Source organism: Talpa occidentalis, unplaced genomic scaffold (genome assembly GCF_014898055.3).
Source record: "Talpa occidentalis isolate TD23 unplaced genomic scaffold, MPIMG_talOcc4v2.1 talOcc4.14, whole genome shotgun sequence".
Taxonomy (NCBI): Eukaryota; Metazoa; Chordata; class Mammalia; order Eulipotyphla; family Talpidae; genus Talpa; species Talpa occidentalis.
The window spans coordinates 85,192,814-85,207,208 of record NW_023601433.1 but is presented as its reverse complement, the minus strand read 5'-3'; the positions used below and the strand labels follow the sequence as shown (position 1 = coordinate 85,207,208).

Sequence of the window (14,395 nt, the reverse complement as noted above, 5' to 3'; positions counted from 1 at the left end):
TTATGTTATGGATGTGCTTCTTGGAAGAAATGTTTTCCAAAAAGGAGCAATTACACTGTTTCTTAAAGGACATAATCTATAATAAAAATATTTAAGGTGATGCTGTAGGAACAGATGTAATAGACATAAAAAGTAATGCCTTTATTTATAAATAATAATAAAATTAATTAATTAATAATAAAATTCCTACCAACAGTAAGCCTGTGTGACAGGAGCATGCCCCCAGGAGAGACGCACGGTGGCAAGTCACCAGTGATCAGGGTGAGCACTGCTGCCTAAGTCCTGTTTCTATCAACCTACAAAATGTTATCCATCACTACCTAAAAGTTAATGAAACTGGTACTAACTGAAGGAATATTTTGAAAAACATACTATGGGACAATCCATTAATTCTAAGATATAAGTGAAATTTTATTTTAAATGCTCAACATTGAAAGCCATGTTATTTTAATTCTTTAGATAACTGCTAAGTTGCCTGAACAAAGTTTTCTGGTCAAAATCCTACAACAGTTGTTTTGGGTTTTTTTTAATTAAAAAAAATTTTTTAAAAAAGATTTATTTATTTATGCATACAAGAACTGGGGTACAGACCAGAGATGTGATGGGTGAGAGGATTCACCAGAGACAGAGCGGGGAGCAGAACAGGCAGATATACCGAAATACACTGCTGAGGGGAGCAGCGGGTGAGGCAGGAGAGGTCTGCCTCACCATGTGGGTCACCTCCCTGGCTGGGGATCAAACTCCTGCTGCAGCAGCTGCAGACAGCTTCACAGTGCTGTGTCTTAACCCCTTGCGCCACCAGGGAGGCCCCTAAGACAGTAGTTTTTAATATTAATTTTATATAGAAAAATTTTCATTGACCATTGTTTGTAGTGATTATACTTAAAATGTGACTCATCTGTGAGAACATTTATTATACAATTTCAACCACATAAAATACAGCACGATTCAGAACACAGAGTATCATTACAACAAATAGTAATAAAAATATATAATCAGCTACCCCCAGAACAAGGAGTGAACAGAATCTTTTCTTGCTGGAAAGGCTTTCATGAGAATAAAAATTTCCTGCATGCTATAGGCAAGGCATATCAAATGATAATACACAGAAGGAAGATCACTTTCTCCACAAAAGATGCTTTCCATTACACACATCATTACATTTTAAAGTAAGGAGAGATATTTGAAGACAGAGGACTTTCAGATACAGAAGTTAGAAATGATTTGCCAAGACTTTTAAAACAGGTCAGAGACAATTGATTTCACCTGTTTCTTGACTCTCACTGTGTTTTTGTAAAAGACCTAGCTATTCTTTAACAGAGAACTTTTATAGAGTTCTGAAACCTAATTAAGAATAGCTATACACACTGAAAAAGACAAACAAAGTGTTTCCTACCATACATCGCATGCGTCTGCTCATGAGCCCCGTACTGAGTTGCAGAAGAAGATACTAAACCAGGCTGGGCATGTGTTGGTGGTGCCATCATTCTAGCATTACCCTGTATGACAGGACTATACACGTGAGGATGCTGTGTTTAAACAAAAAATGAAAAAAAAAAAAAAAAACAAACATTAAAATATCAGTCAAGCAGATTTTAGTTAGGCATCTTAACTACTCCATGCTTTCCAGAAATAACTGAAAATTCTAAGTTTCCTTGTTTTTTTCCTTTGAAATGCTTATACTGATGAGCAATCTCCAAATACATATTAAAAATGCCCCCCAAATTCTTAGCCATCTACTTCACCATAAAACCAAGTATAAAAGGAAAGCCCTCTTAGCATATTAGTTAAATCTTTTAAAGTTATTTAAATGGAATAAAAATTAAGAGATAGACCATGTCAGTCTTACCTGAGACTGATAATGTGGCACGTGCTGAACAAGAGGCTGATTTGGAAACTGCTGAGGACTATAGGCAACGTATTGTGTGGAGTAGGCTGGTGGGGTGGCCACAATTGGTGGGCCTGCTGCTGAGGCTGGGTGCATCATGGTGCTCTGATGATGCTGGTCTTGCCGCTGTTGGGGCATATTTGGTACTGCAGAAAAGTGACTCAGTATTACAAAAGAGCATCTCCTTAGCACAAAACACAGGAACATGGTCCACAAGCTCTGTATAACATGACCCTCCTGCCTGCATCTGCAATGTTGCACCATACCAACCCCCCCACCCAAAATCCTACCACTTCAGTCACTCTGAGTATTCTCCTATAACCCATGCTATTTCTGAGCCATAGACATCGCTCCCCAAGACCAAGTATGAACAAATTCCTACTCATCCTTCAGGTATCAGCTCAAGAGCAGCTTACTCTGAGATATTCTTTATAATGAACCCAGACTTGGTTGATCACTCTAACACTCTCATAGCACTATAAAGCTGTTTCCTGCATACTACTTCTCAGATAATCCAACACACCAAATTATGTAACTTGTAGAGACCGGCATTGGATTTAGTCAAAGAAAAACAAAAGTATGGCCAAGAGACCAAAGAATCCAACACTCATCTTAATCTTGGCTTCATTAATGTCCTACTATTGAATTTTACACAACTCCTTGCACTTTCTAAACAGCATCACACCCTGCCATGCAGCAGGTTCCTAAATCATAGCTTTTTAAAAAGTTACTCTGGGGACTCCCTGGTGGCTGGGGTTAAGTCTCAGGGCTATCACCACTCAGGCCCGAGTTCGATCCCCAGCCAGGGAGCTACCCACATGGCGCAGCAGACCTCTCCCCACTTGCCGGCTGCTCCCCTCAGCAATGTATTTCAGTAGATCAGCTTGTTCTGCTCCCCACTCTGTCTCTGTAGAATCCTCTCACCTCCCCCCACCTCTAGCCTATACCCCAGTTCCTCTATGCATAAATAAAAATCTTTTTTTTAATTTAAAAAAAAAAAAGATTTTTATTTATACAAGCACTGGGTACAGTCAGAAGCGCGGGAGTGTGAGACAATTCACCGAGCCAGAGCGGGGAGCAGAGCAGGCAGAAGGACCGAAGTACACTGCTGAGGGGAGCAGCGGGCGGCAGGAGAGGTCTGCGCACCATGTGGGACCCTCCTCTGGTGGCCGAGGAGCAGCCGGGGATCGAACCGGCGAGGCAGAGGCTGCGGGCAGCTTCGCAACCCAGCGCTCAACCGCTGCGCCACCGGGGAGGCCCATAAATAAAAATAAATCTTAAAGAGAAAAAAAAGTTACTTATTACTGCACACAAATTTTTGCTTATCCTCCTCCCCCTATTAAAGCTCTATCTAAGAATTTAACTGTAATGTCTTTCCCAATACCCCCCAAAAAAGCTGGTTACATGCTCTGTGTGCCTTTTCTTCACATGTCTATGACAGCATTGACTGTTGCCTATGATGGGTTTGTGGTTCAGTGTTAACCAAGCCACTTGAGGGAAGGAATCATGAACCACAACTTATAAAGAAGGCATGAATCACAAATGCTAGGTAACCTGGAATGCCCATAAATTCATCACAACTAATTATACAAGCAATAGCTAATTTAGAGATAGTTTTGTTTTTAAATATTTGGGTTTTTTTTTTTTTTCTAAAAATTTAAAGACTTGATGAAATTTAGGAGAGTTACAGAATACTGTTTCATCAATTTAGAAAAGAAAACTTGGAAAAAAGAACCTGGAAAAGCAAACTTGAAAATAGAAGAAATCAACAGAAGTTTTTCTAAAATTAACCTTGAGATTCCACATATTAAAAAAGCATATCCTTTTAGTAAAGAAAAGTGCATCCCTAAATCATATCATTTTTATTGAATAAACTCATAAAACTGAGCTTAATTAATCTATTATCACTATTTCTTTTGATATCTGATTATGAGCCTCATTAAAAAAAAAAATCCCAACAAGTTAGTCAAGTTCACTATCTTCTCAGAGTTTAAAAAATTCCAATTACAAAATAATGCTTGAATGTAACAAAAAAAAATTTGAAGATTTATTTTTATTTATTTATGCATAGAAGAACTGGGTTGTAGGCCAGAGGTGTGAGGGGTGAGAGGATTCCCCAGAGACAGAGTGGGGGGCAGAACAGGCAGGCTGACTGACTATTAAGTGAATGAATGGAAGTGGTTGGAATTGAGTCACCTTTTGATAGAAACTTAAAGATTTTTGCATTTCTACCTATCACTCTAATCCATTAAAAACAAGCACATGAATATTTACACAGCATTATTCATAGCCAAAAAGGTAGAAAAAACATTCATCAACTAATAGATTTCCAAAATGTGGCATATACACAACTATTATTTGGTATTAAAAAGAATGAGATACTAATAGTGGCCACAATACAGATGAAGCTTGAAAACGTTATGCTAAGTCAAAGAAGCCAGAAACAAAAGACAAACACAGCATTTCATCTATATGAAATATTCAGAGCAGGAGATAGAGACGTGGGTATAGGTGCAAGGGGGCATGGTGTTGCTAACTGGTACAGGGTTTCTCTTGGACTAATAAGATGTTCTGAAACGGACAGGTGATCAAGACTGTGGTGGGAATATACTAAAAAACACTGAACTTTGCATTTCTAGTGGATGAATTTTATGGCATGTCAATTATATCTAAACAAAGCTATTTTAAAAATAATGTAATTTGCAAAAAAAAGTGTATCTGCAAAAATAAACACCATAAAGATAAATACAAAATAACTTTAAATGATCTCCAATTGATGATGGAAGTGATGATGGTTAACTACAAGTGGGATGGAAGCAGATTCCTCTGAGCATCTCTTTTTACGTAGTTTTTTCCACTTTGTGTAAAAAATACACAAATTACAAGAATTTTTAGAAAAGATTTATTTATGCATTCAAGAACTGGGGTACAGGCCAGGAGTTGCGGGGGGTGAGAGGATTCACCAGAGATTGAGTGGGGAACAGAACAGGCAGATTGACTGAAGTACACTGCTGAGGGGAGCAGCGGGTGAGATAGGAGAGGTCTGCCTCGCCATTTTGGTTTCTCCCTGGCCAGCTGGGGATCGAACTCATGCTGCAGAAGCTGTGGATAACTTCACAGTGCTATGCTTAACCCCTTGTGCCACCATGGAGGCCCAATTACAATAATTTTAAAAAGCTATCCCCACAAATGATAACAAACTCAACTGGAGTAACCTACTTGTTTATCAAATCACTGACTTAACACTGATTACAGAAGATGGTATTTTGAAAGAAACAAGGATGATGACAACTCACGCTGAAGCTGGCACTTAAAGAATTCTTAGAAATTTTATACTGTAGTCAAACAATCTGAAAACAAGTATTATAAAAATGTTTTATATATACACTATAGGAATATACAAATAAGCCTCTGAGAGAGTCCCTGAAGATCCTCCCTCCGAAAATTCACAACCTTGTGTACTCCTCCTTGCACACTATACTAGGTTTGTTCTTGCAACCCACAGCATATGGCAGAAGTTATGTCACTTCCAAGATTAGGTTATAAAACACACTGCAGCTTCCATTTAGGATGGCTTTTCTCTGAATACTCATTTTGTGAGAAGCCAACAGCTATGTCATGACCAGCACTATCCTGCCAACAGCTTTGACTTTGGAAGCAAATCCTCCAGTCCCAATTAACCCTCCAGATAACTGCAGCCGCTCCAGCCAACATCTTGTCTGCGACTTCATAAAAGACAGAGGCAGAATCACCCAGATAAGTCACTACCAGATTCCTGACCCTGTGTGAAATAATGTTGCTGTAGATAATACGTAGAGATAATTTGTTATGTAATAGGTAATATAGTCAGTACTCTTACAAGGCTTTCAGTGTAAAGAGAATAAGAGATACAAGCAAAAACTGTAGTAAAAACCTTGCAGTGTCAACTTGAATTGCAGATATCAAAATAAATTTCTGAATATTTGGAAAAAAAAAAGTAGTATTTCTTAGTTTTGTCCACTGAAAAAAAAATCTAGAAGCAGTAACTCAGCAGCAATAAACACATGTAATGTCCAGAAAACTGCTTCTAAATACTATTTCCTAGCAAAAGGAATCAAGAGTTCCTTGGAGGAATAACTGACCTGGGTCTAAGGTCAGAAAAAAAAATTAACCTAAGACACGGTGTGCCAGAATCAGAAATAGGAGGCAACGAAACTCTTTAGCTAAGTTCCTCAGTACCAAGGAAGTGATCAAAAGCAGATGGGTGGTATTAAAAGCACACAAGTCAATTTAGAGGTATTCCACTGTTCAAAGGTGAGGCAATGAGAGGCAAAAACAACCAAAGCAGGGCCAGCGGTTGAGCGCTGGGTTGCGAAGCTGCCCGCAGCCTCTGCAGTACCGCTTTGATCCCGGCTGCTCCCCGGCCACTGGAGGAGGGTCCCACATGGCGCGCAGACCTCTCCTGCCGCCCGCTGCTCCCCTCAGCAGTGTACTTCAGTCCTTCTGCCTGCTCTGCTCCCCGCTCTGGTGAATTCTCTCACCCTCCCGCGCTTCTGACTGTACCCAGTGCTTGTATAAGTCAATCAATGAATCAATCGTGTATAAATAAATAAATAAATCTTAAAAAAAAAAAAAAAAAAAACCAAAGCACAGTGAGTATGTACAATATATATACTAAAAAAACCTTGCATTCATCAGATTAAAAAATTTAAGAGGGAGAAGAAAGTCACATCCTTTAAAAAATTAACAATTCCACTGGACAATACTGGAAATAATACAAGCACAACTCCTTCCTTACTCTGCAAATTGGCACACCAGTTTTAATCACTTGAATTTAAGTATTTATCTACCTTTCCTATAAAAACTATTTCGTGATAACCATATATCCTTAGATGAAAAAAAAAAAAATTCCCCAAAATGAGTATTCAGCCAATAAATGAAGTAATGCTAGGAATTCAGAAATTGCCATTTTCAAATCCCTAATTGCAGTGGTTTTCAAAGTATGGTCCAGGACCATCACCTGGTGACTGGCTTATTGCACTAGAAATGTAAATTCTAAACTATGCCCCAAACCCACTACACTGGAAACCCTAGGGATAGTTTGTGTTTATCACAAACTTCCCAAGTAATTCTGATGCACACTAAAAATTAAGCCTCATAGCCCTGAAGAAATGTTAAGCATCAATCATTAATGAATTAGATAAAAGATACAGAAAACTTAACCGGAAAGGGAAGGATCGGGTATCACTGATCCCTTAATGAATGTTACCACATTACCAGAACTGAGTATGACCAGATATTACATGCCTCCTGACAGATCCAATATAAAGCTCTCAAAACATTAAGTATTATTGTTCCCACCCCAAAGTTAAACCTGAATATAATCAATGATATCATAAAAAGTAAAGAAAAAATTCTAAAATATGAGACAGGGCCTCCCTGGTGGTGCAATGGGTTTCTTAACACTATGAAGCTATCCACAGCCACTGCAGCTCAAGTTCAACCCCAGGGGGGGAGCTGACCCACATGGCACCACAGACCTCTCATGCCTCGCCCGCTCCTTCCCTTGGCAGTGTTATTTCAGTCAGTTTGCCTGTTCTGTTTCCCACTCTGTCTCTTGTGAATCCTCTCACCCCCACCCCACACTTCTGGCCTACACCCCAGCTCTAATATGCATAAATAAATAAATCTTTAAAAAAAATAAAATATAAGACATATTAGTTTCACAATAAGCTAACAGTGGGAAGAAAAAGGCAGAGGAATTATAAAGACATACAGTAAATGCAATAATGTGCAGATCTTATTTTGATCCATATTCAAAACAAACCAACTGTGAAAACAGTCTTGATTCAGGTTTATCTGATTCCAGTAATTGTTAGATGATAAAAAGGAATAGCTGCTTATTTTATAAACAGTGATAATAACACTCTGGTTACCTAAGAAAATTCCCTATACTTTTAAAAGACAGAAAGTATGTAGGAGTGAAACGGCATGATGTGTGGGATTTGTCTTAAATACTTAACAAAGAAACAAAGCACATATGGCAAAAGCCTGATAAGCATCTAATAATTTCCATTTTAGCATGTGTTTACAGCTGACACTCTTTGCTATGCTTATTCTACCTCATTTCTCCTCTATTAAAATGAGGCTGCCTCTTGAAGCTAAAGCGCATCTCTCACATCAGTGAGCTACGCTGTGGCGTTTGCTTTCACTGAAATAATTTTTCATACCTTAATGTTAAAACATTTAATGATTCCTGTTTTAAGGAATCATTAATTCCAGTAATACATAAACATACTAAAATTAACCTCATTCAAATGAATCTAAAAGCAACTTCCTTGATTTTTTTTCAAGCCCGCAACTAAAATTAATCCTACAACTCGATAACTTTAAATTAACTAGAGTTCTTACAATAGGTTCTAGTGTTCTAAGGCAAAAATAAAGGATACTTTAAAGCAAATAAAACCATTAAGAGTTTTAATTATTAACATCCACAATATAATGATTACTTTAAACAGAGGAAAGCTTACTAAGTCCAGAAGTGAAAATTTTATGCCAAAGTGATAAATTACTGGGCATTGAGAAATGTCATTTTTATATAAATCATTCTACTTTCTATTGCTTTTCAACAAGATGACAGCAAATTGTTCTCAATTACCTGGATGGCAAAAGGGAAACCTTTTTCTCATTTTTCAACATTAGATGATTTTCAATTAAAGTAAATATGTTTTTTCTATGAAGGTTGTTTAACCACACAATCATAAAATTCTAGATTATGTAACATTCTCATTTTAAAGATGAAGAAACATTCCTCTAGTAAGATCTTAAAGGTTTCTGAAGTGAGTTAAGCGCTGCTTAAAAATAAACTCAGGAGTTAGAGGGAAAAATGTAAGTCAGCATAAAATAAGAGGGTCAACAATCTGGTAAATTAATTTAACACCAAACTTTTCAAATTTAACACCAAAACTTCAGAACTCAATTATCCTTTCTTAAGAGGATCCTGACCAATCAAAACTGATGACCATTTCTCCCATAAAAATGCATGTAAATACCTTATGCAAGTCAAGGAACAGGGCCTCCCTCGTGGCGTAAGGGTTGGACGCAACCTATGAAGCTATCTGCAGCCACTGAAGCACAAGTTCAAACCCTGGCCAGGGAGCTACCAACATGGCGCAGCAGACCTCTCCTAACTCCCCTCAGCAGTGTGTTTTAGTAGATCCGCCTGTAGCAGTGTTTCAGTAGATCTGTCTCTGGTGAATCCTCTCACACAACCCAACCTCTGGCCTGTACCCCAGTTCTTGTATGCGTAAAATAAATACTTCATAAAAAAAAAAGTCAACAAACAACCTCATCAAAAGTCAAAACTGAACCAAAAGTATATCTTCATTATCAACTGAGTTACTTAACTCATGCAGCATGCAGACTACAAGCAAACACAGGCAGGATTATTCTCACCTTTACCTGCTCTATAAGTCTTGGCTTGATTCACTGGCATAGGCGTCATAGGTATAGGGTATAAAGGCTTGAGGGAATTAAAAAAAAAAAAAATTAGACTTTCAAGGTAATAATACATTCTACAACTCTTAGACGTGTATTGATAGAGCGCTAGCTGAGGTTTCCCGATTCTCTGAGTCATTAAAAAAATAAAATCACACCACAACTAAAAGGACAACCTAGGGAAATCTAAACAACCTTTCTCACCAGAAAATATTCTCAGATTTAGGTCCACATACTAACAATACCCCACAGCAGTACTGCCTTCCCTTTTCAAATACTTCTGTTATACTACCACTGCCTTAAGTATCTGCACATATGTAGTGGATGTGGTGTTAAATACAAGTAATTGAAGATAAATGACATTAAATTCTATGACTTACTTGCACGCCTGGGCTCACTGGGACTGGATACATCATATTTGGTGCAAAACAAACAGGTTGAGTATAAACTGGAGTTGGCTGCTGATGACCCACCATGGATGGGCTAGGTTGTGCTTGAGGACGAGGTGAAGTTGGGGTGGTAGAAGGCTTTGGCTACAAAAACAAAATCAAAATCAACTATCTTACAGTAAAAAGCTAACCATTACAATTTGGAGACTTATTCCCCCGTTTTTCTAAAATTCATTTTTAATTTTTCCTTAATCCCTTTTAATGGAAAAAAAAAACCTTTAATGTGTTTCAGATAAAAAAAATACTTTGATAAAAACTTAAAGTAAAATTTTGCCATTAAGTCAACAATACTATTTCAAAATATCAACAGTAATGATTTTTTTTTTTAAATTTTATTTATTTATTTATTTATTTATTTATTCAAGCACTGGGTACAGTCAGAAGCGCGGGAGGGCAAGAGAATTCACCAGAGCCAGAGCGGGGAGCAGAACAGGCAGAAGGACCGAAATACACTGCTGAGGGGAGCAGCGGGTGGCAGGAGAGGTCCGCGCGCCATGTGGGACCCTCCTCCGGTGGCCGGGGAGCAGCCGGGGATCGAACCGGCACCGCAGAGGCTACGGGTGGCTTCGCAACCCAGTGCTCAACCGCTGCGCCACCGGGGAGGCCCCAACAGTAATGATTTTTAAGGAGATGACGTTTAAATGTGGAATATGGGGAAGCCAAATAAAGGGATCATATAAAACTAAACTTAAAAAATAATCCTTGAAAGCTGACTACAGAACCAGTGAGTTCAGCGGAGAAGGGAGTGTGAAAAGGGTGAGAATAAAGTAGGGAGACAGCACAATGGACTGTGGTGCTTTGGTAGTGGGTGCACTACAGTGACATCACCTGAAGGGGGATCCTATACCTCAAAAACACAAACAACAATGTAAGCCAACACTTGGAAAAAAAAAAAAAGAAAAACACCTAAAAAATAATCCTATTGTCTTACAAATTCAGTGGAGTAACAAGAGACCAGGCAGTCAACCAACCAACCCCCTTCAAAGGTTGGCCCCAGATCTCTCTCTCTCACTGACTAAGAAATCTTTTCTATAGCTCAAAAATATTTTAAATAACCATAGTTTAAAAAAAAAAAGAGGACCCATACTTAAGCCAACAGTTGCTTTAGCATACTGTAACTAAATTTAGATGATAGGTAGGGGAAAAGAATATTTACCAATACCTAGATTTAATATTTAGAAATTAGATTTTAGAAAAAAACTTACCTGAGAAAAGGACCTAGGGTTAAATTCCTTTGCATTGGGATTCAACGTTGATTTCCTCACTTGCCTGAAACAAAGAAAAAAAGGTCAATGATATCTGCATATAACTTATGTTTCTTTAAAGTTCTAGAGAATGAAATACCTTCAAAAGCAATTGCTGCTACTTTCAAATACCTGACACTGGCAAACATTCAAGATCATTTAACAAGTCTCATTAGAAGATTATTAATCCTCTTCATAAAAACACACGCATATTTTTCACTCCTTAATCTGATAAAGACTGTTCAAAAAAGGACAAATGTTCTCAAAAAGTGTAATATACACAAAAGCTTATCTCAAAGTCAATCAGCAGATATTTAAAATGAAAAGACAAGCAGCTCCTTAAAGGTAATCCTTCCAAAAGAATGCACCAATTCTCTAGCATGCAGGAATTTCTAATGTGATAGTGTTTTCTATTAAACATACCTTGGAAAAACCCTAATAAAAATTTTTAAGTTGATCAAGAATAAGCATTCCTCAATTTATCTGGGTTGTTTGAAAGCCAAAGTAGTGGTTAGGTCAGGTTCTAAGATGAGCCCACAAAATCCTTTTAACTGATAATAAACTAATGTGCAGAATTAAATCTATCTTAATAAATGTAACCATTAACTAACATAGTGTTTCTGATGTAAACACATTGAATTCCAAGTAGTGACAGACACTTCTCTCTTCCTGGCTGTGGCATATCTTCATCTTGGCACCACAGCCAGGAGATGGACCCCAGGGATATCGGATCCAAGAACCAGTAACTTCTAACTCTTGTGCATTTTCAGGAAAAAAAAAAAAAAAAACCCTCATAATTTATACCTAGAGTATAAATGTCATGGGGTGCAAAAATGGGGGAGATGGGGAAAGGACTATCAGGTACGAGATCTAATTTACTTAAGCTGTCATTTGTCTAGAGTAGTTAAGTTACGGACTGCTTTTAAGTTAAAAGCAGTCTAAAAGTCCAGATACCTGATTCTTGAGCTGGAAGGCCCTCGACATCATAAAAATAAATAAGAGTATTTGCTACATTTCAGCTTTACTCACTCAGCTGCATCTTTCTTCTCCTCTCTGTCATCTTTTTCTTGTTTACATCCTGGACTGGAAGTTTGAACCCCCTGGGATGTGACTTCAGGTCCCCTCTTGTGCTCCGAGTTACTGAGGATTGAAGGGGAAATGCTGGGGCTGTTCGGCTTGCTGCTTCCACTGGTGCAGTTGCTGCTGCTATTTTCAATGAAAGAATCCTTAACATTTGGTTCGATTTTGTCTTTGATCAAATCTCTTGATTTTTCTCCTTCTCTATTTTTGTTTAGCAGTTGATCCATAGAGTCAGAAGTAGAACTTGGCTGTAACTAAATAAAAGAAATAATTATATTTAAATATTTTAAATAACTCTAACAATCAATTTTCTCCATGAACACAGGCAAAGTAGCATACTTGTAAACATGAAATAGTAGAATAAGGCTTTTTCCATACCTTAAAAGCAATGTTCTTATCATAAAGCAACAGTAACAGATTGTCTATACAACCCAATCATAGTCATCTAAGCACTCAAATGTCCCAATGTCAAAAGCTGAATCTTTACTGAGTGCTCACCATGGGCCAGAAATTGAACCTGCTGGGTATGGAAAATATGAAGTAGTTGCTATGCTCCCTAAGTTTACCATCTGATATCAGACCATGGAAAGATAAAAGATGGGCCCTATCGTGAAACAAAAAAGCACTAGCAGACAGAGCAAGGATTAGCATATATGTCCAAGTCAAGAAATGACAAGAGGAAGGAAACCTTAAAGTTACATTGAGGACTCTAGCTTTTAAATCCTCAGGATAAAAATCCATACATACATATGTATATATGTGTACACACACACACACACACACACACACACACACACACATATTCTCAGGATAATGAGACATCACTGGAGACTACTGAGTTAACTTTCATGTACAATATTAGATAATGGCTCACTTTTTCCAGCACCACTTACTATAGAGCCCACCCTTTCCCCATTGTACATTCTTGGCTGCTTTGTCATATATTGAACATTTTTGTGTGAGTTAATTTACAGGCTCTGTATTCTGCTCCCATGATCTAGGTATTTTTATGCCACTATCATACTGTTTTTATTACCATACTTTGTAATTATGATAGGGACTGCATCAAATCTGCACATTGCTTTGGGTAGTATGGACATTTTACGGGAAAACTGGGATTCTTATGTGACTCAGCATAGACAATAAGAAAATGTCGATCACCAGTGCAATTTTGGGTCATCTCTCTTGGTTACCGGAAGTCAGGATAGGTCTGCTGTGCCATATGTGGGTCAGCTCCCTGGCCGGGGATAGCAAAGAAATTTAATCCCTACACTATCAGGGAGGCCAAGAGATCTATTCTTATACACTGAAAGAAGTGCACAGGAAGAAACACTTCCCACCCAAAGGGAAGAGAAAGATACAGCTGAGGAGGACATATTTAGGGAGGACTCCAACTGTATTGCTGTGTTTCAAGTGTTAAGTTGGGTATTGGACATTCTGGCACTCAGTCATTACTCTTTGTGACACTGGATGTGTAAACTTAGTTTTAAAAAATTTTAATTCACAATTCCTTTTTTTTTTTTTTTTAAAGAGGCAGGTTTTTATTTATTTATTTGTTTGTTTGTTTTTTGTTTTATACATGCACTGGGTACAGTCAGAAGCGAGGGAGGGTGAGAGAATTCACCAGAGCCAGAGCAGGGAGCAGAGCAGGCAGAAGGACCGAAGTACACTGCTGAGAGGAGCAGCGGGCTGCAGGAGAGGTCTGCACGCCATGTGGGACCCTCCTCTGGTGGCCGGGGAGCAGCCGGGGATCGAACCAGCGCCGCAGAGGCCGCGGGCAGCTTCGCAACCCAGCGCTCTACCGCTGCGCCACTGGGGAGGCCCAAATTCACAATTCTTAATAGTATTAAAGCTGAAAGGATAAATATGCTTAAGTATAAAATATGCAGTATTTTGAATAATGCCAATAAATGAAGAACTAAACTATTAGCAAAACAAATTTATTGATGTTTAGGAAGCCAGAACACAGGCTGGGAAAAAATGCTGCCTTTTGACTTTGATTCATTCAAATTCATCTTTTAAACCAGCCATTTCTTCAAAGGCTTATAGGGTCCTCCTCCCCCCCCCCCCCATTTAAGAAGCTAAATTTCAGAATCATTAGTTGAGCTGGTCTCAAAATATACCTTGATTTATACAGTATATTAAACATTGTACAAAAGAAAGAGTCATTCAGGAGAAAATCAGTATACGCAGCAAGTGTTAAGACAGAGAAATGACATTTACAGAACAATACATTCATGTACAGAGTGTTAATCCAT

At 38.2% G+C, this 14,395-nt stretch overlaps 1 protein-coding gene across 3 annotated transcripts in view; it reads right to left on the bottom strand.

Moving 5' to 3' along the window:
* Positions 1 to 14,395, bottom strand: part of ATXN2 (ataxin 2) — an 86,945-nt gene that overhangs the window by 11,832 nt on the left and 60,718 nt on the right. For 2 of the 3 annotated variants that reach the window (XM_037511164.2, XM_054695332.1), the window contains 6 exons: positions 12,087 to 12,391; positions 11,019 to 11,082; positions 9,745 to 9,897; positions 9,329 to 9,389; positions 1,850 to 2,034; positions 1,397 to 1,529 (listed from right to left, as the gene is read on the bottom strand). In XM_037511164.2, the coding sequence (XP_037367061.1) occupies positions 1,397 to 1,529; positions 1,850 to 2,034; positions 9,329 to 9,389; positions 9,745 to 9,897; positions 11,019 to 11,082; positions 12,087 to 12,391 (901 nt within the window). Of the gene's footprint in view, positions 1 to 1,396; positions 1,530 to 1,849; positions 2,035 to 9,322; positions 9,390 to 9,744; positions 9,898 to 11,018; positions 11,083 to 12,086; positions 12,392 to 14,395 lie in introns of all 3 variants that reach the window. The other variant, XM_037511163.2, reaches the window with a different exon arrangement.